The sequence below is a fragment of the Falco peregrinus genome, chromosome 1, assembly GCF_023634155.1.
Source record: "Falco peregrinus isolate bFalPer1 chromosome 1, bFalPer1.pri, whole genome shotgun sequence".
NCBI lineage: Eukaryota > Metazoa > Chordata > Aves > Falconiformes > Falconidae > Falco > Falco peregrinus.
The window spans coordinates 35,962,048-35,987,726 of NC_073721.1; the positions used below are offsets into that span (position 1 = coordinate 35,962,048).

Consider the following 25,679-nt stretch of genomic DNA (forward strand, 5'->3'; position numbering starts at 1 on the left):
TTGACCCCGGCCAGCAGCTAAACACCACTCAGCCACTTGCTCGCTCCCTGCTCCCCCACAGCGGGATGGGAAGAGAACAGTAAGAGCAAAAGCAAGAAAACCCATGGGCTGAGATAAGGACAGTGTAATGGGGAAGGAAAAAGGGGGGTGGGAGATGGGACCAAACCAAGCCACTCATCAGCTTTACACAAGTGGCCTGATGCCCGGCTAATCTCCAAGCAATGGCTGTCTCCCACATCACTACCCTGCCTACCCCTGCTCAAATTTTTATTGCTGAGCATGACATTTTATGGCATGGAATATTTTTTTGGTTCATTTGAGTCCAATTTTGGTCAAATTGAGCTGTTCAAGATGGCATACTCTCCCATCCAAATTATATAGTGTTATTTTATTACCATACTCGGAAGGTAATAAGTTAAGTTCAACCCACTCTCACAGCTCCTGACCATTAAAACTTTTATTTATTCTTAAAAGTGATTAAAATAAGGTAGTCAAAGTGTCTTTTTGACTCCTTTGAAGATATTTTTTTTCTTGCATAACAAAATTTTCTTTCCACCCTGCACAAACACAATTGTGTAGCTATATATCTAGTAACCAATTTTATCAAATTGTGTAGCTATATATCTAGTAACCAATTTTATCAATAATAGTTTTCTTTGTTAAGGCTGACTGCTACAGTATGTTGCTTTGCATTAATGTAACTTCACCATTCCGTGGAGTTCATTCTAATTTATGCAAGTGGAGTGAGAACAAAGTAGCTTTTTTAAAAAAAGAAAAATAAAAGAAGGCAAACTTATTTCTGAAAATTTATAAATATGCAATCAATACTGCATATTTAATAAACAATCTAATTTTTTTTTAGGTCTGTATTGCAAGAAAAATATTTGAAATAGTAAAAAGAATAGCAACAACTTGTACTATCTTAGTCTGTTTAAGTAGCAGCTATTTTGTGTTTATTCAGCATCTTAGCCTGAAAACTAAGAATTCAGGCATCCTTTAATTGATCACCACCTACTATTTTTATAGATATTGAAGAGATACAGCAGTTTGATTTATATTATATTCCTTTATCTCTGTGCCTATTTTATCTTTTCACAAGGATTAATGACAATTCTATTGCTTTCACTGATGCTGGTGATCAAGTCCTGCATGTTGTTGTGTAACATAGTTTTTGGCAATGGAATGAGTTGCTCTGCATTCTTATTTTTGTGTTTTTCAGGTTTACATGCTATAAATTTATTTTATGGAATAAGGAATATTTATAAAATGTGTTTCTGATGTGCTGTTTGAGCTGTGTGTCAGTATGTTCACCTTCCTAATGAAATTTGTAAAGTCATTGGTTTGTAAAAGATGTTCCCAGAGGAGATAGGCAGGGAATGATTTAGAAACGTTCAGCTGTCTGGAAATATAGTGGTTTTGTCTGCCTCTTATAAGAAAACGTATTTTTACCTTGTGCTGAAAGAGTTAAAGGGCTCACAGAGCTGTTGTCTCTAGGCTGAGAAGATGCTAGTCTTCAGTTGAAGGTTGGCAGTTGTAAGCTGAAGGTGACGTTTTCTTAAGTAACTGTTACGCGATCTTTAAATAAACATTTGACTACAGTAAGCGTTGTTGTCTCAAATACAATAGTTTTTTTTTTTTTTTTTTTAAAAAACATTTTGTTTGTTTGCAATTTTTGAATCTACCTTCTAGGTGTATTTTGCATTGAAATGGTCATTCTTCTCCCCAGGGGGTCTTGGAAATCCCCTACAGACTGTTGAGAAAATAGCTTCTGAGGCATCATGCAACTCATTTTCCAACCGGTAGAAAGAAGATTCTCAAAAACCTCTTGTAACAGCATTTCTGTTTGATTGCGTTTGATTCTGCCTTCATTTTCTGAGTAGTAAATGCAATACCTTACAATGGCAGACCGCATTAGTTATTTAAGGAAAAAAACCTTCTCTCACAGTTGGATGCATTAAAAATCAGTTGTATTTTGTACCTCCTAATGGCTAACACAAAATGATTTGCTGACTTCTTTACATTTTGTGGCATTTTTGTCTGATAAATTGCATAAGTAATTTCTCTTCTTTAGGCTTTTACTCTGAATGACCAAATACACACAAATAGTTGCAATCACCAGTTGTTGATTTCAGTTGTTTTTCACCTTAGATTGTAATTTTTTTTTTTAACATTTAAAGCCTCTATGAATAGCTACTGAGTGGTTTTAAAATGTTCTGCTTTTCATGGTGCCTTATAATAATCTTTGATTTATTTTTTTCCTGTTACAATTTAAGAAGTTATACGTTCTCTCTTTAGTGAGAGGGGAAAAAATATCAGCCTTTTGATGAAGGGAGGTTTTTGGCCAAAATTTTCAAAATAGGCAGTAGACAAGCTGCTGTCTTTTCCAAGAAAATTTAAAAATTCACAGTTTAAGGATATATGTACTAAGCCTTTGGTGTATGAAAAATGCCTTCTTATACACTTCTCAGATTGGACATGCAAAGGTGAAGGCATAGAAAACTATCAGTTTATGTTTTTCCTTTAAAAAGAAAAGCCAAAACCAACAAACCCCACTGTTTTAGATTTTACTAAACCTAATAAAAGTTTTAGTCTGCCAGATCTGAAATTACTTCTTTTTTAAGTAATTCAAATCTTATCTATGTTTTCATGTAGGAAGCCTCTTTACAAACAAGAAAACTAAAAGTAATTTCAGGAATAATATTTTGTAGTCGCATGGGCATATGTGAAGGAAACGTCTCTATAAATGCTTGCATACTCAAAGAAGTGTACTATAAATCAGCTACGGAGTTTTAGTTTTTGACTTGAACTTAAAAAACCTGCAACTTAACCCACTGTAAAATTTGCAGGCTATTTATTTGTTAATAACTTATGTTTAAAAATGAAAAGGAGAAGTAGAAAGAATGAAAAGGAAGCTGATAAGTAAGACATGTTAAACTTATCTTGAAATTAAAGTGCTTTTAATGCTTTCACATGGAATTTTTCAGTGTTACATGTTCAAATTCAGTGTAAAAATTTCAGGTTTTCACACAGATTTACATGGAGGAAATAAAATTGGTATAGTTCATGAGTTGTCATGGAAATGTTTTGGTTTGGCAGAGTTTTTTTTGGTAGAAAATACTGTCTTCTGTATGTGTTATTCCTGAATGATCCCAAGAGCAAGCTATAAAAATTCTGTTCTACAGCTCAGTATTGGCATGAAAGATTCAGGCACAGCAAGAATCTTGTTAATTGTTTAAGATTCTGTTCAGTTCATAACAACAAAAAATATCCTGTCTTTCAGCCTTAATCTTTTGTGTTCCATTTTCATTATCTACTAGTATAAAACAAAATTATGGTTTTCCAAGCTGTCTTTATAATGTTAGTTGTTGATGATTAAAGACAGATTTGGTATGATTGCTTGAGAGGTATTTATTATAAACAAACAAAAAAATCAGTCACTTTTCAGCAGGAATGCTGTAAACAGAAGAAATAATGAAATACAAGCACTGCAGAGCTATTTTACCAGTATAAAAATGGCTTAAAAAAAAATACGGGCTGTTAAATGGAAAAGGTTGCTATAGGACTGTGTTGGTGTAACCAAATTGGATTTTTTCTGTAACACAAAATCAGCCTGTTTGCTGGTCCCAGATTTGTTTTGGGATTTTTAGAAGAAATATGCTACTTCTGGAATGTATGTATCAGTTCAAAAACCCCAGGAACCTTCACTTGTGACTTCCAGATTGTTTGACTGTGTGGCACAGTAATGTTTTTCAGGAAAACCATAATTGCCTTACTAGTAGTTAAATGATCTCAGTCACAGTCAAGTGAAATTGCCTGTGTTAGCTGTGGCTATACATTTCAGAAAAGAGTTAAAATCACATCCAGTCATGTATGAATTGCTCTTTTGCAATGGGAAGTGGCTAAGGACAAGAGCATTTCTGTAACCACCAGGTTAGCCTCTAAAATGCACTGCAATCTGAGGCAACCATTGAAAATTGAAATTGCAATGTGAGGAGTGTCTAATTTTACAAAAATGGCTTCCAGGGTGATTGGCCATACTTGCCTTTTCCTGAATAAATTTATATCCAGTATTAATCTGGTAAAATGATTATCTATTTTTTATGAATATAGGGAATAACTGACCTTGTTTTAAATGACACATATGTTATTTTATATATGTGTGTGCGTGTATAATTTGGGTGGTTGGAGAATTCCTGCAGATTCCATAGCTTAATTATATAAATCCTAAAAATTCTATCTATTCCATCTATTTTTCTCTCTGTCTCACAGCCTTTGGTACTTTGTCAATACATTTAGATATCGTTTTTGTCTTTTTTGTGCTGTTATTGTACTATGAAAAATAAATACGTTTGAGACCAAAAAAGATAAATCACAAGAGAAACTGAGAAGGATGAAAATGAAATGAGTTATATATGTGCTAATTAGTCTAAGTAAGACTGGTTTATTATGAAGGTTAATCACATCACTAGAAAATGACAGTTCATTTGACCTGCATGTACAGCGGTCCTTTCTAATACCATCTTTTTTTTATATACTCTTATTTTTACTGCTTATTGCTTCAAAGAAGTTCTTTACCTTAATTTTAATGCTACTCAATTAGTGATACTGAATAAATGTTGCTGGGCACATCTGTTGGCTTTTACATTACCCATCTCAAAATGGATGTATTTCCTATAAAAGTAATTATTGAATACTAAAAAGGTATCGTGAGCTTCCAGCTAAATAGACATTTCTAGAAAAATAAGTGACTGTACAGTTTTACAGTATTACTAATGTAGAAAATTGTCTCAGAAGTGCAGTTCTCATGCAAGTAGACTAATGGATTACACAGGTGAACATTTACAGTGAAACTGAACATTACATTTTAATGTCTAAAATATGTTTACACTCATTGTTTCTTACTTAGTCTAGTTGCACGAGAAAGACTGTATCTTTTTTGATGCAACGTGTATGTTTTTTAAAGCAATTTTTCTGCCTTGCATGTTACCAAAATTAACAAAGTAGTACACCTCAATATTTAATAACATTGCGTAGCTTTCCTTTTAAAAAACAATCAGCAAGGTGTCTTAAAGGAATTATCCTCGTGCAGCTACTGATTTAGTAACCTTTGACGTAAGCAAACGTATTAACTTAAAGTACCGTTTGAAGTGAGCTTGGTTTGAGAGAAAAATTGGTCTTGCAGCTGTATGTTGGGCGTGGGAGCTAAGCAATATATGTTTTTAAATTCAATTGTGTAAAATGCATACTTCATGGAAATAGTGCTGGATATTCTTTTGTTGTCAGCATCGGCAAGAACATTTATATGCTGAGCTAGCAACCCTGAATCAATCATGCTGTGAAATTATTATTTAATAAATTCTATAGGGTTGCGGTTTTGCAGCATGGATTTATTCTGCTGGATTATATTGTTTTCATAGAATCTTTCTGTTCTACTTAGAGTCTTCATGTTGTACAAAAAAGTACTGTGAACCACTGTTTCCCCATAAATAGAGTGGATATTGCCAGGATGGTTTTTTTGTTGTTTTTAAAGCTCTAATGTCATAATTTCAGTTAATATGTAAAAATAACATAACAAAATATGTTTAAAATTCCACATTTTAAGCATGTTTTTTATTGTGAGGCATAGATCATTGATTTATTTGAAATATTTAATGATCAATAAAATGTTTGCATGGCAGTTAAGTATTAAAAATAACTGTTTAACAAAAGTGTGTGTGCAGAATATAAACGCAGGTTTGAGATAAGTTCATACACTAATATGAAAGATGATCCAGTTCCTTAATCACCTTTGTGGTACTGTGTCCATCAGAAGATGGTTTTGGTTTCATTCCTGTGAAATTGCGTTCATGGACATGCAGTGTGATACAAACCAAAGCATGGTAGGAGGAGGATGACAGGGAAATTTGTTACAAAAGTTTGCTTATTATTTGCACTAAGATACTTGATATTAATGAGATTTTAAGTCTTGCCAGACAGTCTGGGGGATCATTTCCAGCATCTACAGAGGACTGGATTTCTAAGGTGTGTCTATACCTAGAACATAAAAGGGATCAGAATCCATTATTAAAGCTCAACCTGGAGGCATTTATATGATCTTGTGTGCTTAACTCATGTTTCTCAGTCATGATGGAGGTGAACGAATGGTTCCAAAAAGCTGCAGCTAAAGTTTCCAGTCTTACTTGCAAGAATAATTTTTGTAACTGATATGATTTTTTAAAAAAATATACATACCATATAATTTACACAACTTTTGGAAGTTGATTTAAAGAATGTATACATGTTTGGGCAGGAATCTGCAACGTGAAATAAAGTCTCCATCAGAGTTGTACAATACATTTTGATTAAAAAATATTTCTATATGTCTATATTTTTAATATATTTTTTCTATATATCTATATTCTGTGCCTGAGTGTTTGACAGACAAAATTGTGACAGTTCTAATTCCCATCTTTGCTTGTATTTTTAAGTGAAATATGAGCATTGGTACAAGTTTTTCTGTGTTTCATGTACAGCAGTTTATTTTGGAAGGTGTAAGGCTAATGGTAATTCTTGCCTAATAGAAGGTTCTGAAATCCAGCAGAAGCTGGAATTTATTTTGAGTCTTGTCATAATTAAAAACAGTTAGCACTGTGTGAATTATGAAATAGAGAGTGACAGGTGTACTTCTTTCCCATGACTGAAAAGGAGCCATGTTATACTGTCAATCCCTGTTATATCCCAGAGGTGTGATTATCTCATTAAAAATAGGTTGCCTGAAATTAACTTACTGTTATTTAAAGTCAGTAGTGTTTTGGGATGCAGATTTTTACCTTTTTTTTTTTTTTTAAGAAGAAAATTCTGTATATTTCATTTTAACCAGTTGGTTTGCAGAGGTTTAATTCTGAGTTTTGAATAGTGAATATGAGTACTCAAATTAGGAGGAAATAGAGAATTTATTGAATTTACAGAATTTATTGAGACTGTTGCAATGTTATTGTATCTAAAACTTGCTGTAAAGTTAAAGCAGGATTTCAAGGTACTCTCTGCATTGGTGACTGTCAGGAAGATTTGAGAGAGGATTAGTGTCATCATAACCTGAAAGTGTTTGAGTGTGGTGCTGCTATGAGTGCTGGAATGTGTTGTACATCAGTAGAATCTGAATCTGATGGACCCTGTAGATAATCATGTCTCTTCTGTAACAATCTTGTACTACTGTTCTTACAGTGGTACTTCACATAAGATACAATGGCATTGGTGAGATTGATTTTCTGTGTTGGTGGTGTGGGTTTTTTTGAGGGTAGGGCCAAAAGCTGACTCTAGATTTCTTTGGGGGAAAAAAAAATAAATATCCTTTGTCCTTTGTTTAAAATAAATAGATATATCTATCAGGTTTAAAGAACCTTTCCCTACTGGGCTTGTAAGTGTTATCTTTCTATTTGTTTCTATCTTTCTGTTAGGGATGCAATACCCCTATTGAAAAGCATAAAGATTGTTTCTGCTTATATTGGATTTCTTTTAACCCAGCAAATCTGTATATGCTTGCTTCATCTTCTAATTTTAAGCCGACTGTCAGTGTCCCAAATAAAATTATTCATGTTAAAAACTGGACATCATTTAAAGCATTGTCCTAATAGAGAATGTTTACTGTTAACCTAACATCCCTTGAGAGACATGACATTGCAAAAGATTCATACTGTGCCTAACTGTACACATGAAAGAGCAGTAGCTATCAAAAAGCCACACTGAAGGACATTGGAACTAAATGGGGGAAAGGGAATCAGTTAAAAGATTCTGAAACTTGGTATAATGCTCGAGTGTGGCAGAAACTGAAACTGTCCTTACTGGCTGAGAATCTCAGTGGGATGACTTGGCTAACTTCGTACACAGCCACAGAAAACACGATATTGTGCCGTAACAGTAAGGCACAAAAATGGGATCTCAGAAATTTTCCTTGAGAGTGTCTCAGATATGTTAATTAAGATGGGGTAGACAGTGCCAAAAAATCAAAAGCAATAACGTGATCCTCTCACCACCTAGCATTAAGTAGTCTAAGCTTGGGATTTTCAGTTAGAAATCTCTGCTTACCACCATGCAGTTCTACTTAAACTTAAACCTTTTATTAAATACACAAGGGGGGGGGGGGGGGGGTGGAGAAAGAAAAAAGATAAAGAAAAAAAGGAAAAGCATTTGAAATGTGAGGTATTAAGTATAGCTTTCATTTTAACTCTTATTTCCTTTTCATTCAGCTTTAGGGAGTTCTTACAAAGAAAAATCATGTTAAGCATTTCTTTAGATCAACATTAAAGATGATAACTGTCCTTTTTTGGAAGGAAAATAAAAAGAGTTATTTAATGCAGGCTTTAGCTGCAGCTGCTTCTGCTGGAACTTAAGCCTTGTTTCTTGACAAAAAATGCATGGGAGTGGAAAGGGGTGGGATGTAAAAAAAAAAAAAAAAAAGGAATATATAAGTGGCATCTCTTATGTTTACTTCTACCAGCTGAGAATGATTGGTACAAAATATGCTTTTAAAACTGATCCTGAGATTTGGCATATTGCTCCTAGCATTAGACTGCAAAAGATGCCACTGTAGCTACAGTTTTAATGGTATCAGAAGAGAAAACATTCACTGAGAAGGGTTAACCACAGAAAAACAAGTAGAAACTGTGAAAGAAAATATGCAAAGAGGAGTATGGAAATACTGAGGTAACAGGAGAATGTAAATCTTCTGTTCCTTTGAAATCAAATGCAACTTTAGGTTTCAGTTCATTAATTTGTAAATATACTTCATACTCAAAGCTCATACTTGTTTTTGTATTATTTGGAAGTAGGCCAATGGAAAAAAACCTTCAGCGAGGCACAAAGATAATGGCATCCAAATCTTTTTCCACTGAATGTACTATAATATCGTCCTGCTTTTCCTGTTGCATTTGTTTGATAACATGGATTCACATTTGCTTCAGTAACAGCAGGGATGGCTTATATGTATTTTGCTTTTTGAGTTACTCCCTTCCCGTAGAGGTCCACAGAGTGGTAGGAAATTTGCAAACCTGAGATTATAACATGCTTTCACTGCCATTAAATAAAATTTGTCCATATGTGATTTTTAAAATAATGTAAAAGTTATTAGCTCCTGATGTCCTATTTCAAGGTATTATCCAGGGAACAGTTAAATTACTTGATCAATGAGAGTAATTTATCTTCATTTTTTAACAGAAAAAAACTAGCTGCTGGGCTTGTCAGACCTAGCTTTTTCATTCATGAGGAATCCAGAATACAAGGTTCCGAGTCCTCTGGACTCCTCCTTTCTTCTCCTTTTCCAACCATACTGATCTATAGAAGTTTCATATGTGTCCTGAAAATGCAGGTGAGGTAGAGCAGCCATGGTGGGGGTGGTTTTGGTGAGAGAGACCAAACTAGGAATGTATCCTTTATTTGTGTGTGTGATGGATACACACATGTCAAAATCTGGAGATGAATCCATGGGAAAATAAATTCCATCTTATGTTTACTTTATTTAATGGTTCTTCAGTATAAATCCAGGAAACTCCAAAGACAGAGTGCAGTGACTAAAACATGGTGCAGTTTCGATGTAAGGAGATCCATGGCTGATTGTAGAGGAATTCGTCTGTGGATGGCTGCGTGAGGGAGCACATACTACACTGAAGTGTGCTATATAGGTGCTGCTTTGATTTAGATGTTCCTGTGGACAAATGGTGCTGAAAAGTTTGATTTATCGGTAATTCCATGATCTGGGAATACAAGTCATGTCTGTCCTGCCAAAGGAAATGGTTTTGTCCTTCCACAAAGTATCATATGAGGTTTGTACAACCTGGTGTTTAAATACTTTTACTAAATAAAAGCTACTCATGTAGAGGAAGTTCCACATTCACATTTGTGATCTACTTGCTATTAAATGAGCAATAACTATGGGAGTAATTAATTAAGGTTGGTTGGCAATAACTTCTGTATTGTCAATGTATTCACAGCTTTTAGAAGGTGATTTAGAATTCAGCCTTTTAGCTCCTTTATAACTTTTGTGCTGTCTGGTAATGGCACGTGACTTTTAAGAGCAATTAAACAGAAGCAGAATAAGCTGTAAAAAATATATTCCTTTGTTTTTCACAGAGTTACACAAAGTTAACATTTGAGAAGGGGCTTTTCCAGCTTGAAGTGTCTAAATAATAATTCCATAAATGTAGAAGGGAAAAAATGACTGAATTTAGGAAAACATAACTGATTATATAGTAGCAGCACTTCAATGAACATTTATTGTAGCGTGTCAAGATCAAATAACAAAATAACAAAATTTAGCACTCTCTGGTAACTGTTTTTCGGAAATGTTGTTATAAACTGTATTTTGAAAGAGAGAAAAAGGTCAGATGCTGCATAGAAACTTCTGTTTCTTGCGGGCAGTCTGAACCTCTAGTACCTCCCTATTAAGAATCCCTCCTTCAGCTTCAGCTGGCTATTTAACAAGTTCTCAAGGCTGAACAAACCATTGAGTTCCTGACATTGCAACATTCTGTCAATAATATCTTATGTTTAATTGTGTTTCTAGTCTGGCTGTTATATTAGGCTAGGCCAGAGAGTTCAGGGTATGTGTTGTATGGGACACGGTTACAGAAGCATTCATTGTGTGTTATCCCTTATCAGTAGAATATGAACATTAAAACTCAATCCCTCTGACAAGAATTCAATATTAGGATTATCAAGTGGGAAATAAACTTTTATTATAGACAGCTTGCCACTTAGTACCAGATCTGTTCCCAAGCAGGAGCCCACATATTAAATCTTTTAGTCCTAATTAAAACTTCAGTGAAAATATAATGATTGTCAAGGTAGGTTCAGAATTACTTTGTATCAAAGAAAGACTTTAAGTGTAGCATGAATATTATCAGTTAGTTATTCCAGAATGATGTGGGAACTTAGTGACATGTGTACCAGACCAAGGTTATTAAGTTTTGTGTGCTTGGTTGGAAAAAGGGGAGGACTGCCTAAGCAAGATGGTAATTCATATAAGCATGGGAAGAAAAAGCAAAAAGTTCAAGAATTGGGAACATTAATGTTTGTTTTGAGGTGAGAATCAATAAGGGAGCAGGTGTGGCAGTGAGCAGGCCACTGTGAAGAGATTTACTTCAGCCACTGAGTTTAGAAAGGAGTGGAGTGGTCATGATGTCTCTGTGACTCTTCTCCAGATTTCAAGAGCTTTAAAGGTGCCTATGTTTGCTTCTAAAATATTCTTGTTGACTATAATTACAGTATTAACTCTGCCTTTGTTCAAGTGATTTCAAAGCTTTCTTTTTGTTCACTTTTCTTAAAAGCAAGCGTTCCAATTATATCAGACATTTTACCAAACATCTGCAATAATATATTCTTTAAGTAGACATTTGAAACTAGTGTAATTTTGCCATTGTATTGTTAATAATTGCATTGTTAATAATTTTCTGTATCACGTATTGGAATGGTAGACCTTAATGGCTGTTCTCAGACTGCTATTGTTTAATGTGTGGAGGAGAGCTGCCTCACATGCATAGCTCTTAATAGAGAACAACCATAGTTCTTAACAGACAGATGCCTAGTTTTTAACTCTACAGAAAATAAACTAAATGATGCATTGGAGAAATGTTCTTCAAAGAAACTTATAACTGAATAGCATTTTTTTATTTATACACCTTGAAGGAATTGTTATTAGGATGAAGTATTAAAATCTATGAAAATTCCTGTGGTTATAAAGTAAAATATGGGTGAAGAAATCTCACTTTTCCTATTTGATTTTACAGCTTGCACGTGCAGTGGACATGCAAATATTTGTCATATGCAAACAGGAAAATGTTTCTGCACAACTAAAGGAATCAAAGGAGACCAGTGTCAACTGTGAGTATAAAGAAAATGTAGCCCAAAGGTAGCCCAAAGTTATTGCAATTCATGCCTAGCGTATACTCACTTTTTTCCTGTTTGTGTTTTGCTTTTGTTGTTGGTTTTTGTGATTGACCCTGATAATGTTGTAGTTATGTGTCTAATGTTCCCTACACTTCCTGGGAAATGTCAACAGTACATGGTATTTTGTAAAATAATTATTTCACAAACACTAGTAATATTTTTCAGACTGTACAGACTTAATTTTTTTTTTTTTAAAGTAACTGGAGAATTACCTGTAGTTGTCTTCCTTTTTTTAGGATTTATTTAAATTATTGTAAGTAAAAAAAATTGCAAAATTTGTAATTGGTAATTATATTCAGTGCATTTGTCACATATCTTGATCAGAATCTACAGTGGTTAGATTTTTAGAGTTTTGGAAACATGTTAAGATGGGCAGTGGCTTACACATTTTCCTGTATAGAACAGAAGAATGTGTAAACCTGTTATGGAAAGTGCAAGTATTTTACTGGAATACCTTACTGTGTTTTTCTTTTAGAGGAAGAGCTTGCAACTTAAGATAGAGGATAACAAACAGGAGGACTAAGAACAAAGAACTAATGAAGTGGTGTAACTTGTCAAGTAGTAGAAATAACATATTGAAGTTAACTATAGTCTTATATTTCAAGATGTTTCTTTCAGTTCTTTCTATCCTGTACACTGCATTACCCAATAGGAACCTTATTCCTTTCATGATTGTAGCTACGTTAAATAGTATCTGGCTCCAAAATTGTCTTAGCAATGTTGGTTGGAGCTGGGAAAAGGTATAAAACCAGCTTGTTCCTTTCCAGCAGGGAGAGGTGCCAGAAGGTGATGTTCTGACTGCCATAGGGCATATTCCTTCACTGGATTTGTAGATTCACCTTTGATGTGTTTAATGAACTGGGCTGAATCCTGCCCTTAATGCTTTTCTTGTTAAATAATCAAGGTAGAGAAATATCTGATGCAGAGGCTATGTGTATATTGGTGAGAAAGGGCTGTGCTGGTCAGTGTACTGGTTCAGCGGTACCTCTGGGACTATTTGTCTAGCTAATTGGAGATGGTCAGGATGAGATGGGAAACCAAGATTTAGGACCAAATGATGGATTTTTATCACAACAAAAGCTGAAGAGTGCTAATGCCTTTAACTCTGAATTAAGTCTTCACTGAGAAGTTTTTGCCTTTTCTTGTGTCCAAACACTTAATCAGTTCTAGATGTTAATGAGTGGTTTGATTACCAGTGTGCTATGGACATATGTTGATGCCATTCTGCCTATTTACAAAGAAGGGGGGGAGAGGAATCTACTCCCCTGTACATCATAACACTTGAACTACATGAAACAGTTTCTTCGCCCATAACTCCAATCCTTTACCAACTACTAGTCAGCCTAAGGCACCCTTCTAGACCTTTTCCCCTGTCTGTATTTCACACAACTATTTTACTATTGCTTTCCCTTTGTCTTGCATTGTTTCTTTGTTTTCTCTGCTCTGATTTAGAACTTTTGTCTCATACGGTCAGTTGTGCTGTTCAGCCCTCTCAGCCTGGTGTCCTGAGTGTCTGCCATAAAAGCTTCTTTTATCCCATTTACTGAACTAGAAGAGAAAAGGTTTCTCTGGTGGTGGGTTTTCCAGTCCTGGTCAAGAGTTACAACAACTGGACAAAGGGGAGGAAACAGAGATTTGAATTTTGATTTTTCAAGAATAAACTTAAAATTGCAGTTTCAGGCTGAAAATCCCTAGGTTTGTCATATGTAATACATTCCCCTTCCTAGATTCTTACATAGACCGAATGCTTATCCAGGGCAAGCTGTGGTGTTAAAGCATTTGGCATTTCTAACGGTTTCTTTTACATGAAATAAACTCTGCAGAGCAGCCATTTTCAAATTATTTTTGGCTGTGATCACGTTTCACATTACAAACATCACATCTGTTATGTTCACAGACACAAATATTAGCATAAAAAAATGAATTTCTGCTCTAAGACCTTTCCCAACTCTGGTCTTTCAAAAAATAATTAAAAAAAACCCCTATGTAAACTATCCTGTTCATGACAGCACATGGAGAAAGAGACCAGTTCCAGTTACAGACACTTCAAATATATTAAAATAGTATCCAGAATAAAATTTCAGCACTAGAAACTCATAGTTAAGATCACTGGATATCCTCAGGAAAGCTGGTGACCACAGATTTAGAGTTTTAGGACATGGCATCAGGATTTGTCATTTTACTCTGGTGTTGGGCTTGGGAGCGTGATCCATTCATGTATGGAAGTTCTAGTTCAATGTTGTTTTTTAATTATTTCCCTTAGAACACCAGGAGATATATAAAACAAAAAGTAGGCCACACTTGAATGACTGGATCTGCAATCTAATTTGTAAACTTCATACAAAGAATGTTCACTTGATCAAATCTGTATTACTTTTAACAAAAGCAGAGAAGTATTTCTCAGTAAAAATGATCCTTACACTCAAAACATGTTTTGAAAGTATTGTGTTGTACTGTCAAAATACATATACAGTCATTATCTAGAAGATAAGGATTACTATAAATCAGCTAAATGCTTTACTTGTATTTACTACTTTATTATGTCTGTATAAATCATCTGGAACTCGATTCAAAATGGAAATATTGTTCTCCACAGCTCTGGATATTTTATTTTCATTTTTTTGCCACTCGCTGGGCTGTTGTGCAATCTCAGCAGCAAACGTACAACCCTGTGATTTCTAAAATAAGGATTTCTGTGAAATTTCAAACTCTAGCTGTTCAGTGTGAAAGTTAGATTTATATTCCTGTCAATAATCCTATTGTTTAGAAAGTCCCAGCTGCAGGGTGCTGTGTTGCCTTTCTCTCCCCCTCCCTCCATCTATTCCTCCTTCCTTCTGATCCTTTTAAATCTGTTCGTCATGTGAGGTACACCCCATACTTCGGACACCGAGTTTTTAGGAAACCAAGGAAACTGTACAACTTTTTTTTTTTTCTTCTTTTTCCCTCCCCAGCTTAAGAACAGCTAGTTATCTGTGGTTTTATGGATGGTCTTATTTATTTTTTTCTTATTTTCTATTATATTTTTTTTGTATAGCCATCAATTATATTAATTTCTGAAGTGTGCTGTTAGATATCACGAAGCACGGTGACATCTTAAATCAAAATCACTGTTCTAAGGCAGCTTTGAGCATGCATTTGCATTCTATTTTAAAACGTTTTTTTAATGCCACATGTTAACATTTTTTTCCAAAAAGAAATATTTTATTACCTTTAAGTTGGTAGTTTCAGTTGGTAAAAACCTGTAATACTCTCCTGATCAGGAGCAAGTGAGTAGAATGGTTTGATTATTCAGAGTAACTAGTCTGTAAAACAATAAAAATAGTTACAAATAATAATACTTAGATTTCCCCCCCCCCTTAATGTTAATAATGAAATGCACCATTAATAGTAACAAGAAAATCATTTTGCCTTAAACCATATTTTTAGGTGAAAACTATTACTTTAAGTTAATTTTATTTAATTTTCTGTAATATTTAATTTGCTAGCTGCTCATTTTATTCTGTCGTGGAATTTTGTCTGCAGAGCTTTTAAAATACCTGTAGGTTTCAGAGTAACCATCTGTAGGATTATATAAACAGATAACTTTTCAGGAATAGGCCTAGGGAAATGTAAAGAATTTGCTAAGGGGAAGTTTCAAAGTTTGAATTTTGATATTAAATGAGAGATATTTTATTGGATTCGAGGAAGAAAAATATGCAAATTATAGAATTAACTGAGTAGTTAAATCATTCTTTGAGAAGTCTCAGTATGTCTGGCCTCTTCCAAGAGCCAGCCATCACCTGGAGGTGTGTCTGTAGCTTTTGTCATCCCTTGCAAAGCTGTGTAAATCTGGAGATATTATCAGCATTTTGAAAGATTACAGGGTTACAAATGCATGATGGGAATAAGGTTTCGTAGTGATATTTTCCAATTGTTAGGTTCTACTGGATGTACTGTAACATCTATTGCACTGTACTTCCCAGTTAGAGGCATTGCTGTGTTTTGGGGGAAAAAGATTATTCTCTCCTGTAGTTTCCACTGGTCAGATCTTAGGCTATTGAACCTGTCCTGTTGGTATTGAAACTGTACCTTTGCACCATGGGCAGGTTAGATACCATGTTAATGTACCTAAGTTCCCAGGCATAAAGCAGAATAATTATTTTCCCTAGCTGGGAAACATTGAAATGTTGAGAACACCTGCTGTGGTGTGTACAAAAAGAACTACCAGTAAACCATGTAAGAGCTGGGCAAAAACTGGGCTTCTGTAATGGAGAAAACTGCTAGGTGGAAATAAAATACTGGGGGGCAAAAAAATCCGTATTTTTAAAATTGCATTTCATAGTACTTTTTATGTGATTGTAAGAAGGATAAATAGAAGGGTACAAAATGTGTAAATCCAGGTTATTCTGCAATGAAAAAGTAATAATTTGCTCGTTTTAATTCTTATAAGTATTCAGACTATTAATTTCTTAGTTGTACTGTTATTTCTTCTGAAAAGGTGAACAAAATACTATTTTATTTATTAGAAATATACCCTATATATTTGATAAAATCTTCACTGTATGCAAACTTAAAAAAACCTATTTAATATAATACTATAAGGATCTGTGCGTAAATAATAAGCACTCATTGACAGTCTGATTTACATAAGAATAAGATTTTAGAATATTCAGCTGTCCTCTTCTGCATAATTTCCCTCCACATAATGGTTTAATTCCTCTTACGAGATGGAAGGGCAGGTAAAGATATGCTGGTTTATGAGTCAATTCCACCATTCTGTTGATATCACTGCAGCTTTATTCGCTGATAGCAGAATAACTCTGTTCCTCATTGTTTCCTCTCGGAGCATTGCTTTCTGGTAGGGGAAACATTGACAGCAATCATGTAACAAATTCACTGTATTAAAACTTCCTTTATCAAAGACACAAACACACAGACACAGACACACACACACAGACAAACAGCCCAGGGAGAGTCTAGTTGCTGGAAGTTTAATAAAAAAACTTCTATTGAATAACTTTTTCCTGATAAAGGGTAGAATCCATTTAATACTAGTTACTATGGTGATCTGTGCATTTCTAAGGTGAAGTTAAAAACTATAATATTTAATGTTTTAAAATACTAGAGGAAACTTTAATTTTTTTTTCTTTTTTCAAGATTTTTTTTCCCCCAGTTTTCTGTCATTTGGTCATATTCCACTGTCAGTTTTACATATGTGGTTGTACTTGACATGAAGTATTTTCTCCTTGTTCAGGCTGAGTCCAGTCCTTGATTTTTCCATTTAACAGAGAACTTTGACATGCCCGTGCATGTTACTCCATTAGATATGAAGTTTGAAGGAGAATTCCAGCAAAATCTGGCATGTAGAGCTAGGTGGATTTAGAGACTACCTCTGTTCTTATTTAACCGCCTGAAAATTTTAGCTTGCTTCTGTAAGGACTTCTGTTCAAGCCCTCAGCTAGCTCTTGAAGAGGTAGATTGTTAGGTTCTAAGAACAATAAAATGAACCCCCCGTTTCAATATTAAATATGTTTTAAATGTACTAATTTACTGTTCTAGATGTAATAATTATTGCCAGATCTACCAAGGACTTGAGATACTTCCTCCCACCTTTAATTCATGTTTCTGGCATCAATCATTTTGCTGAAATTGCAGCTTTCCTTTAAACAATATGGCTACTAGCAAAGCTTCAGAACATGACCAAAATGCAGTCTAATGACTTAAATACTCAGAAGGCACTTGAAACATTTGGGACACTTTTCTTCATATTTTAATTAAAAACTACCATTTGTGATTCGGAATGTACCTCACACAGTATTTTTTTATATAGGTTTTGGCAGTACTGTATGTCGCTATCAGCCTTTTTGTTGACTTTTTTCACACTGCAGTAGGCTTGCTTTCTCTTCTTTGGTATACACAGTGTCGGATATGTAAAGTTCATGAGGCTCTCTGGGATCTTTCAGAGTTGCGGGCTCTCTATAAATGTGAACAACACTTTTTGTAAGCATTGTTACTTGCAAACATTACATTCTATTCAGGAAATTGCCTGACTTCGTAACAATAGAGAAGTGGAGTTTGAATGTCCTGTCCTGTTCCTAGAAGGCAGTGTTCTCACTGAAGAAATGAGTTGGTGGCTAAGGGGGGAGCAGCTGTGAGCACTTAGCCAAGAGCTTTGGACATTGGTACTTTATCGTGGGTCAGTTGTGAATGTGTTAAATCTGGAGAACACTGCAATATTGATATCGCAATGTAAAACTATGTCAGCAAGCAATCTTTTGCCAAGAGCTGCATTAAAAATAGTACAAGTAATTTTCTTAGGTGTTCTGTTCCGATGAAATATACCTTTTATCTTTCTGAGTTCGGTACTAACTGTCTGGAAAATGGGGGACAGTTTGGGCATGAAGGTTTCTCTTTCATGAGAATAAAGTAGTTTTGCTTTTCGCTTCTATGGGGCATTTCCATAACAGACTGTATGCACATATATGCCTTTTGGTTTGGCAAGCTCAACAGAGCAGAATCTGCTCACCGCTGGGCTTCGGCTGTTCTCTAAGGTTTTTTATATTCATGATTTCTGTTCCAGGCCACCTCCAAAAATACAAAATGCAGAGCAAACCAGACTTTCTTTTACAACTTTCCAGACACTTCTGGCTGTAAAATGGGAATGTAAGCAGTGTTACCTGTCTCTTGTGCCCAAGTGGTTTGAGTTAGTATGCGTGCTAAATATAGATATAATTCAGTAATAAATTTTTTGTTTCCTATTTGAAGAATATATGATGATGGGTTTTCTTTCAAAATAAGTTAATCAAAATACCCTTTTTCAAAAATTGTTCCTCCTGTGCCATGCCATCCAGTGACTGGCATTTGAATAATCTGTTTTGCTTAGTGCAAGATGTACCAGTGAAGCAGTGGAACAGGGCAGGCTGTGCCGAAGTCTTTCACAGGTGACATGGCAGTGAGACCCATTTTGAATTCCAGTGCTCAGGATGCAGTTGTTATAAAGTAAGCCTCTTTTATAAAAAGCACTAGTAATTTTTGGTGCTGAAAGTTGCTATAGTCCCAGTTGTCTAGGGATGTAAAGTTTCTTTAAAGGCCAGGTAAAGCTCCTATGTATTTTTTTATTATAATAGAGTACCACAGCTTACAAGAATAGACGGCTTTGCAAGTTCTTAGGTCTGAAATAGACCCATAAAGATTTAAAGCTAAATATAAGATGAAGACAGTTATTCTGCCTTTAATTATGTATTGAGTCTGAAGTGGGATGCATTTAGGAGTGGGAGTGCTGTAATGTTTACTCTTATACAGGAAAAAGAGAAATAGGGAGAGCCTGTGCCACATGAGAGAGTTGTTGGGAACAGGAGGAGAAGGGAGGTTATGACTACCATAAAACTGCTGTATTATTGAGTCTGCTTTTTTTGTTTTCCAGGTTATAACCCTAGATTTTGTGCTTATTTTTAGAAACTGTTTGGGAGGTTTTGAGGCTCTTCCTGTGTGACTAAGGAAGGGAGTAAAGGGCCTTGTGGCTTGGGCTGGTTTTACACCTCATCTAGGGCTAATTTTAAAGCAGAATTGCATATATCTGCATAGCACAATGCTTTGCCATAGTCTCTGACAGGGTCACAATAGGTTGCAAAGACTTACAGACTGAGGGGTTTTTTTGCCAGTTCAAGCTGTTGGAAATGATATTGGAGCTGTACTGTGTTGCATCCTTTAGAGTGTGTAGCGAAGGTGTCTGGGAATCCTCTGTGGCCAGGACTAGAACTGGCGTTAGGAGCTAGTGAGGCTGAGGCTTATGAAAAGTAACATAAGCCAATAATCTGTATGGATAACTCCTCTTATAAAGCAACCAGCCCAGTGGGAGAGGTGCACACAGTTACAGCATCTGTTGGCACCACTCCTTTGCAGACTTAAAAGGAAACCGGAGCATTTCTTTTAAGACAGTCAACATAAAATGTTCAGATTCCAGAAAAAAAACTTGTAGAACGTTGCCAACAGCAGAGACTAGCTTTTTTGCAATATGCAATTCTACCAGCCACTTGTGTCTCCTAATCTGCATGAACCAAATACCCCCATAATCTGTTCTTTCTGTCCAGATAAGATGCTGAGGGCCCCACAAATCATGAATGCATCCAGCTTGAGTATAATGGTCGCTAACTCTGTTAACCGTTGATACAATTATTCTGTTCTTTTTATGTTGCTGTGGTTGGATTACAAACCGTCATTGTTCATGGGAGCCATAATTATCTCACAGATCATAAATTGTTACGTATAGGATAACATCTGTGAATTATTCTAGCAGAGTACTTTTTGCTACTCCTTATTAATGAACTTCTGTGCCTCGATATAGCCAGGCATTGTGTGCCTGACCCAACCATTTTATATGTTCAATATTCACTCTTCATTATACTTGCTGTCAGATTCCAGCTCTTTTTTGGATAACGAGAGCTTGCCCACCTGACGTTCTGTATGTCTCACCTGCCTGGTGAGTATTCTGATCCAGCCATTTCTGTCCAGAGAAATTGTATACACATCTCAGTCTGGTAAATGGTTTTGATCTGTAACTCCCAGTCATACAAAACACATCTAAGCGAGTGTACAGGAAACTAAGAAGGTCTCCAACTGTGGTGTCCCTAGACACCTAATTGCCACCTGATTGCTGTAGGGGCAGTTGTGGTAGTCATTCTGGATTTGGGAATTCTACTTGAGCAACTGGGCATCTAACATTTTGTTGGTGAGATAACACGGGCTTTGATCTGTTCTGTTTTGATGCTTTTCTTGTTCCATTGCATCCTTCTTAAGGAGACAGTGAAGCTGAAGTCTTCCCAGGTAGTTGTCCCTCTTTGAAGTCTGTTAAATCTTTCTTTACAGACTTGATGCCATAAAATTAACTCCTGAAGATTTTTTTTAAGAGTTAAAAAGTTTCTAAATCTCAACGACAACAATACTTAATCCTCCACCTCTTCCTAACCCAACCACCCACTTGATTTTTTTAAAAGTTAGAGTATTTGCTGTAGGCAGTGGATAAAAAATAATACAGATTGCCAGTGGAGCATGAAGTTTGGGCTTTTCTGCTGCTTTGGTTAAAGATAAGGGGTTGTCTTTATAGAAGGAAAAGAAGGTAAATGATGGCTTTTCTGGCTACTTATCCTGCTGTCATAAAAAAAAAATAATATTCAGCACAGTTGTGACTGACAAAACCAGATTTTTGAGGGAGCTCTTTTAAAAATTTTGGTGTATACTGCCGTATTGTAACTGATTAAATTCAATGTATGCGATGTGATAGTAACAACCCTCTGCATCACTATTATTATTGTTGACTGCTGCTACTGGGGTCAGCTTTGGACAGTTAACTATGGAGCGGAAGGGTGGAATGTGATATTTCCTTTGTGGATGGGGAATATTTAAGGAGAATTTTTTTCAAAGATTTAAGAGTAAACACTCCTACAAAACTTTATGGAGGACAAAATATTTTCAAGGGGAGCATCTTCCAGAAAACAAGTGTTGCTAGTAGATTTTTTCATGAACCCTTTATGTAGAACAAAGAATTTTACACATACAATTATTTTTGCCTTCATGAAACACAAACACTGGTCTGCTTCAGTATATATACACATTTGAGAAATCAGTGCTATTCGAGTGATTTTAATATTTTTGTTTTTCTGAGGAGATCTTGGCTAGTATATAAGATACATATCAGCCTTAAAAATAGCTTATCAAAAATTTACATATCATTATTGGTCCTTTGTGCTGGAAAAGAGCTGAGGAGGAGAGCCAAAGATTTTCCTGACATGCCTCTCTGTGCTGTTGCTCATAGTACAGATAAGCATCTTAGACAAAGGCAGTTTGTCAGTTGTAGGGAGAGGGAAGAAGGGAAAAAGGGCAAAAGAAAGGCTTACAGCAGTATTGTTGTCACCTTAATCAAAACTGTATGTTTTAGAAAACAGATACAGTTTTGGCTGTGTAAAGCTATCAGTTTTCAGGCGTTTCATAAATAAGCAGGTTCTTTTTATTAGTTTTCAATTTAGGATAAGATGAATCAATCAAACTTTTCAAAACTGCGTGGAAAAAATACTTAGAATGATTGGATGGTGAGACTGATGACAGCAACAACAAGAAGCCAGTCAGGAGACATGGCAGAATGTCTGCCAGATTCTAGGAGCCATGCACCCAAGTATTCATGTGGCAGAGTCGTAAGCACGTGCTCTTCACTTGATGGGGAGTGAAAGCTTTGTGAATATAACCAAGAAACCCTCACCCTCCCTTGACTTCCCAGGAATCCAACTTCTCCATTGCAAGGTGAGATGCTGTGCTGGGGTGCAGCTCCATCCCAAGACATCCTGCTGTTCTGGGTCTTGTTGGCTTGCTGCTCCCCGCCAGCACTTTGGATTAACCAGCTGCTTCTTGCCCCCGTGCAGAACAACTGATCGTTACTTACAAATGGGCACCAACAGGAGATGTTAAGTAGCAGATGCTGACAAACTATTTTGATTACTACATCTGGAGATACATTAATTGCTTATGATCAGCTTTGTAAAGCTTCACTTTTCTCCTGTGGTTTCTACCAAGGATAAAACAGATACATAACGTTTTCTGGTAGAAGTACTTAAAAATAATCTAGTAAAAAACCTTTATGAATTTCTTCCCCCCCCCCCCCCCCCCCCCCCCGAGTCATTCAGGGTGGTACTGTACTGGGGAGCCAGCAAGATTTTATTTTCTTTTGGTATGTTATTACACAGAAAGGAGAATTGATCTATTTTCATTAAATGATTATCAACAGAAATGAGGTCTGGATGGCTGAAGTTTAAAGAGAGCAGAGTTATATTGTAAAAGCATTATGATATAAACACAGACATTGATTTCAATAGGCAGAACTGGCATTTCATTATGTACTGTTAGACTCTAAATACTCTGTAATAGAAATTCCTGTTGTGAGCAAAACAAGTAAAAATTGTTGTGGGCCACAGGTATATTGAGTTTTGATATAGATGATGTGGTTTCTTCTCATTTGAAACTGATCTTTAAAAAAAAAAGAAAGATGTTTTCAAAGGAACACCAGCTGTTTCTGCACATAGTTAATTTTGCATATTCATGTAAAATCTGGCTTTTTTTTGGAGATTTGTGACTGGGAAGATTCTTTGATGAGCTTATTAAATACTATTTGATGTCCCGCAAAACACCTTTTGTGTTGTGTTTTGTTTGTTTGTTTGTTTGTTTTCATAAGGCTGTTTCTCCCTGAAATGGCAACATTCACTGAGGCACAAAGCATCCATTCTAAGTAAATGCTGAACACCATTTATTCTTTCTAAATGACTGAAAATAGGCATTTTTTTCCTTTAACTTTTCTAAAAAAGCCTTTTAATTAGAAATGACCAAGCAATTATTGGACCTGTTCTATACTTAGTATGTCTGTATATTGTTAATATTCATCATGTTCTATCCGAGATACTTGGTTAAATGTAGTCTGAACTTTATTAAAATGAATTCAGTTTTAGCTATAAAATAAATCTGTAATTTAATCCAGTAGGAGGTATATATAGGAATTACTTCAGTGTAGTTGTCTCTTGAACTACCCAGGCCTTTTTAAAAATAAAATAAAAACATTAGGATATTGCCTGTCAAAATAGTTATTTCAATTACTATTTCAGTATGTGGAAAATTCAAAATATATACCTAATAGGAGGCGACTTGGAACTTAACCGTCACAATGTGTATTTCTTTACTAAGTGTAACTGATGTAACACACACCTCTTTTGCTCCAAGTTTTCCTTTTTTAGCTGGGCAGAGAATGTGTTCAAGGAGAATTTACAATGAAAATAATATATTTCAATAGAATCTGTATTGTTTGCCATTTTAAAAGAAACATGAGATTGACTGATTTTAAGGTGATAAGGATTTTATTAATTGACAGGTAACTTAAATATTAGCTCATGATATCCAAGTCAGTACACTGCAGTGGATATACTTCTATACCTTGTTCAGTTGTGATTTGTGTGGATTAATTTGTATTGAATGTAGAAATATTTAAAGCAGGAAGAATATATTGTTGATAAGTGTTTGCTCAGGCCTGTTGTTCTCTCTTCAGAAATGAGACGGGCTCTGCATGAGAATTTCTATTTCAAGGGAAAACACTTTTCTGAGTTAGACCTGTCTGGACCATTCACATTTTCCTTATTTTCGGTGTACAATGCTAATGTGTATAGTAATCCAAACATTTGAGTCGTCTTAATGAAATGAATTACAAATTTAATGAAGTAGGTGTTTGTGACTTTTCAAAGCCCTTGAAAATTGTTTTGGTATTCTCACATCTTAACCCTCTGATAATATATTATCCATTGTGCAATGCAGATCTGGGCTTCTAATTTACATCTGATAGGATGTTAGTATGGTAATTAGTAATTGGCACAAGAGTTGTTAGAGTTGAAATAAACATCTGGTTTAATCAATTTGCCATTAAGGTAGTAGAAGTATATAGGTAGCGATGGGAAGAGGAAATACAGTAGCTCATAGCTTTCTATAAGCTATCACCACATAGCTAAGTTTGAAATTAAAATAGTGCCCCTTTATGTTGCTTGATTGTTCAGTGCTCAACTTGCACAAAATACTGTGTCCTGTTTTTATTTTTAAATCTGTTTTTGAAATCTTACAAATAAGTAAAAGAAATGAAGCTACGTTGTGATGAAAACCCTGTTGATAGATATATCTACCACCTTTGGCTTGCGATATTTACTCATTTTATTCACCAAGAAAGGGGAAGAAAAAACAGTTTTTATACAGCAATAAGGAAATGCTACGTCAGATGGGTATTGGTGACACTATTTGTTAGAAATCTCCTGGTGATGGAAAGATTGCTTTTCTTTTATGGTCTCTGGTAGAAGTAATAATGTTTTCATTTTCTGTTTTCTGTTTCAGTCAATTGTGTACCTTTACATATAGATGAAAATTTAGCTGCAATAGTTATATTTCTGCTTTTGAAGTTAAAACATTTTGTTTCACTTTGTTGCCAGTTATTAGTTTGAAATTTCTTCAGTAGTTGCTCAAAGTGTTAAAAGAAGTTTGCCCATAGAGGTTTAAAATTATGCATAGATAGAACTAAGAAATATATTTTGGTATTAAGAAATGGGAGTGAGAAATGCATTACTTCTCATTTGTTTTTTCATGACGCTTCTGATAATTATATAGACTAAGCACATCAACTACAGAGTGCTAAATCGTGCTTAAAGAGCCCTCAATTTGGGGAGCCTTCCAGTTATGACAAACTTGCATTCTTCTGGCGTTGTATGTGCAGACATCTGGAAGTTATGCAGGTTATATATTGTATCTTCTTTCCATCTCTATCTCTGCAACTGCTCCAGAAGAGCACATCTTCTTCTGCTTCCCCATGTCCCAAGCACAGGCAGTGCCAGAAAAGCTTTCTATATCACAAACTCCTGTATTAATGATGGACTCACTAAAATTAGGTTGTTTTTATTCTGTTCTGAAGATAAGGGTACTGCATGCAATGTTTTAAAGAGCTGCTTAGAAAACAGTAGATGTTCCATAGAATCATAGAATCATTTAGGTTGGAAAAGACATTTGAGATCATTGAGTCCAACCGTTAACCCAGGACTGGCAAGTCCATCACTAAACTGTGTCCCATGTCTACAGTTTGAATTGCAGTTTAACAATTAACATGAAGAAAAATAGGGGGCTATAAAAACTATGTTGTTTCAGAAATGGGGTTAAAGACCTATTCTGTATTTAATTGTGATTACCCATATTGTTGTTCTTCCTTGCAGCAGATTTGT

At 35.3% G+C, this 25,679-nt stretch overlaps 1 protein-coding gene across 2 annotated transcripts in view; it reads left to right on the top strand.

Moving 5' to 3' along the window:
- The window catches only part of ATRNL1 (attractin like 1), a 524,489-nt gene that overhangs the window by 160,038 nt on the left and 338,772 nt on the right, over nucleotides 1-25,679 (top strand). For both annotated transcript variants that reach the window (XM_055791879.1, XM_055791872.1), the window contains exon 20: nucleotides 11,760-11,853. In XM_055791879.1, the coding sequence (XP_055647854.1) occupies nucleotides 11,760-11,853 (94 nt within the window). The remainder of the gene's footprint in view (nucleotides 1-11,759; nucleotides 11,854-25,679) is intronic.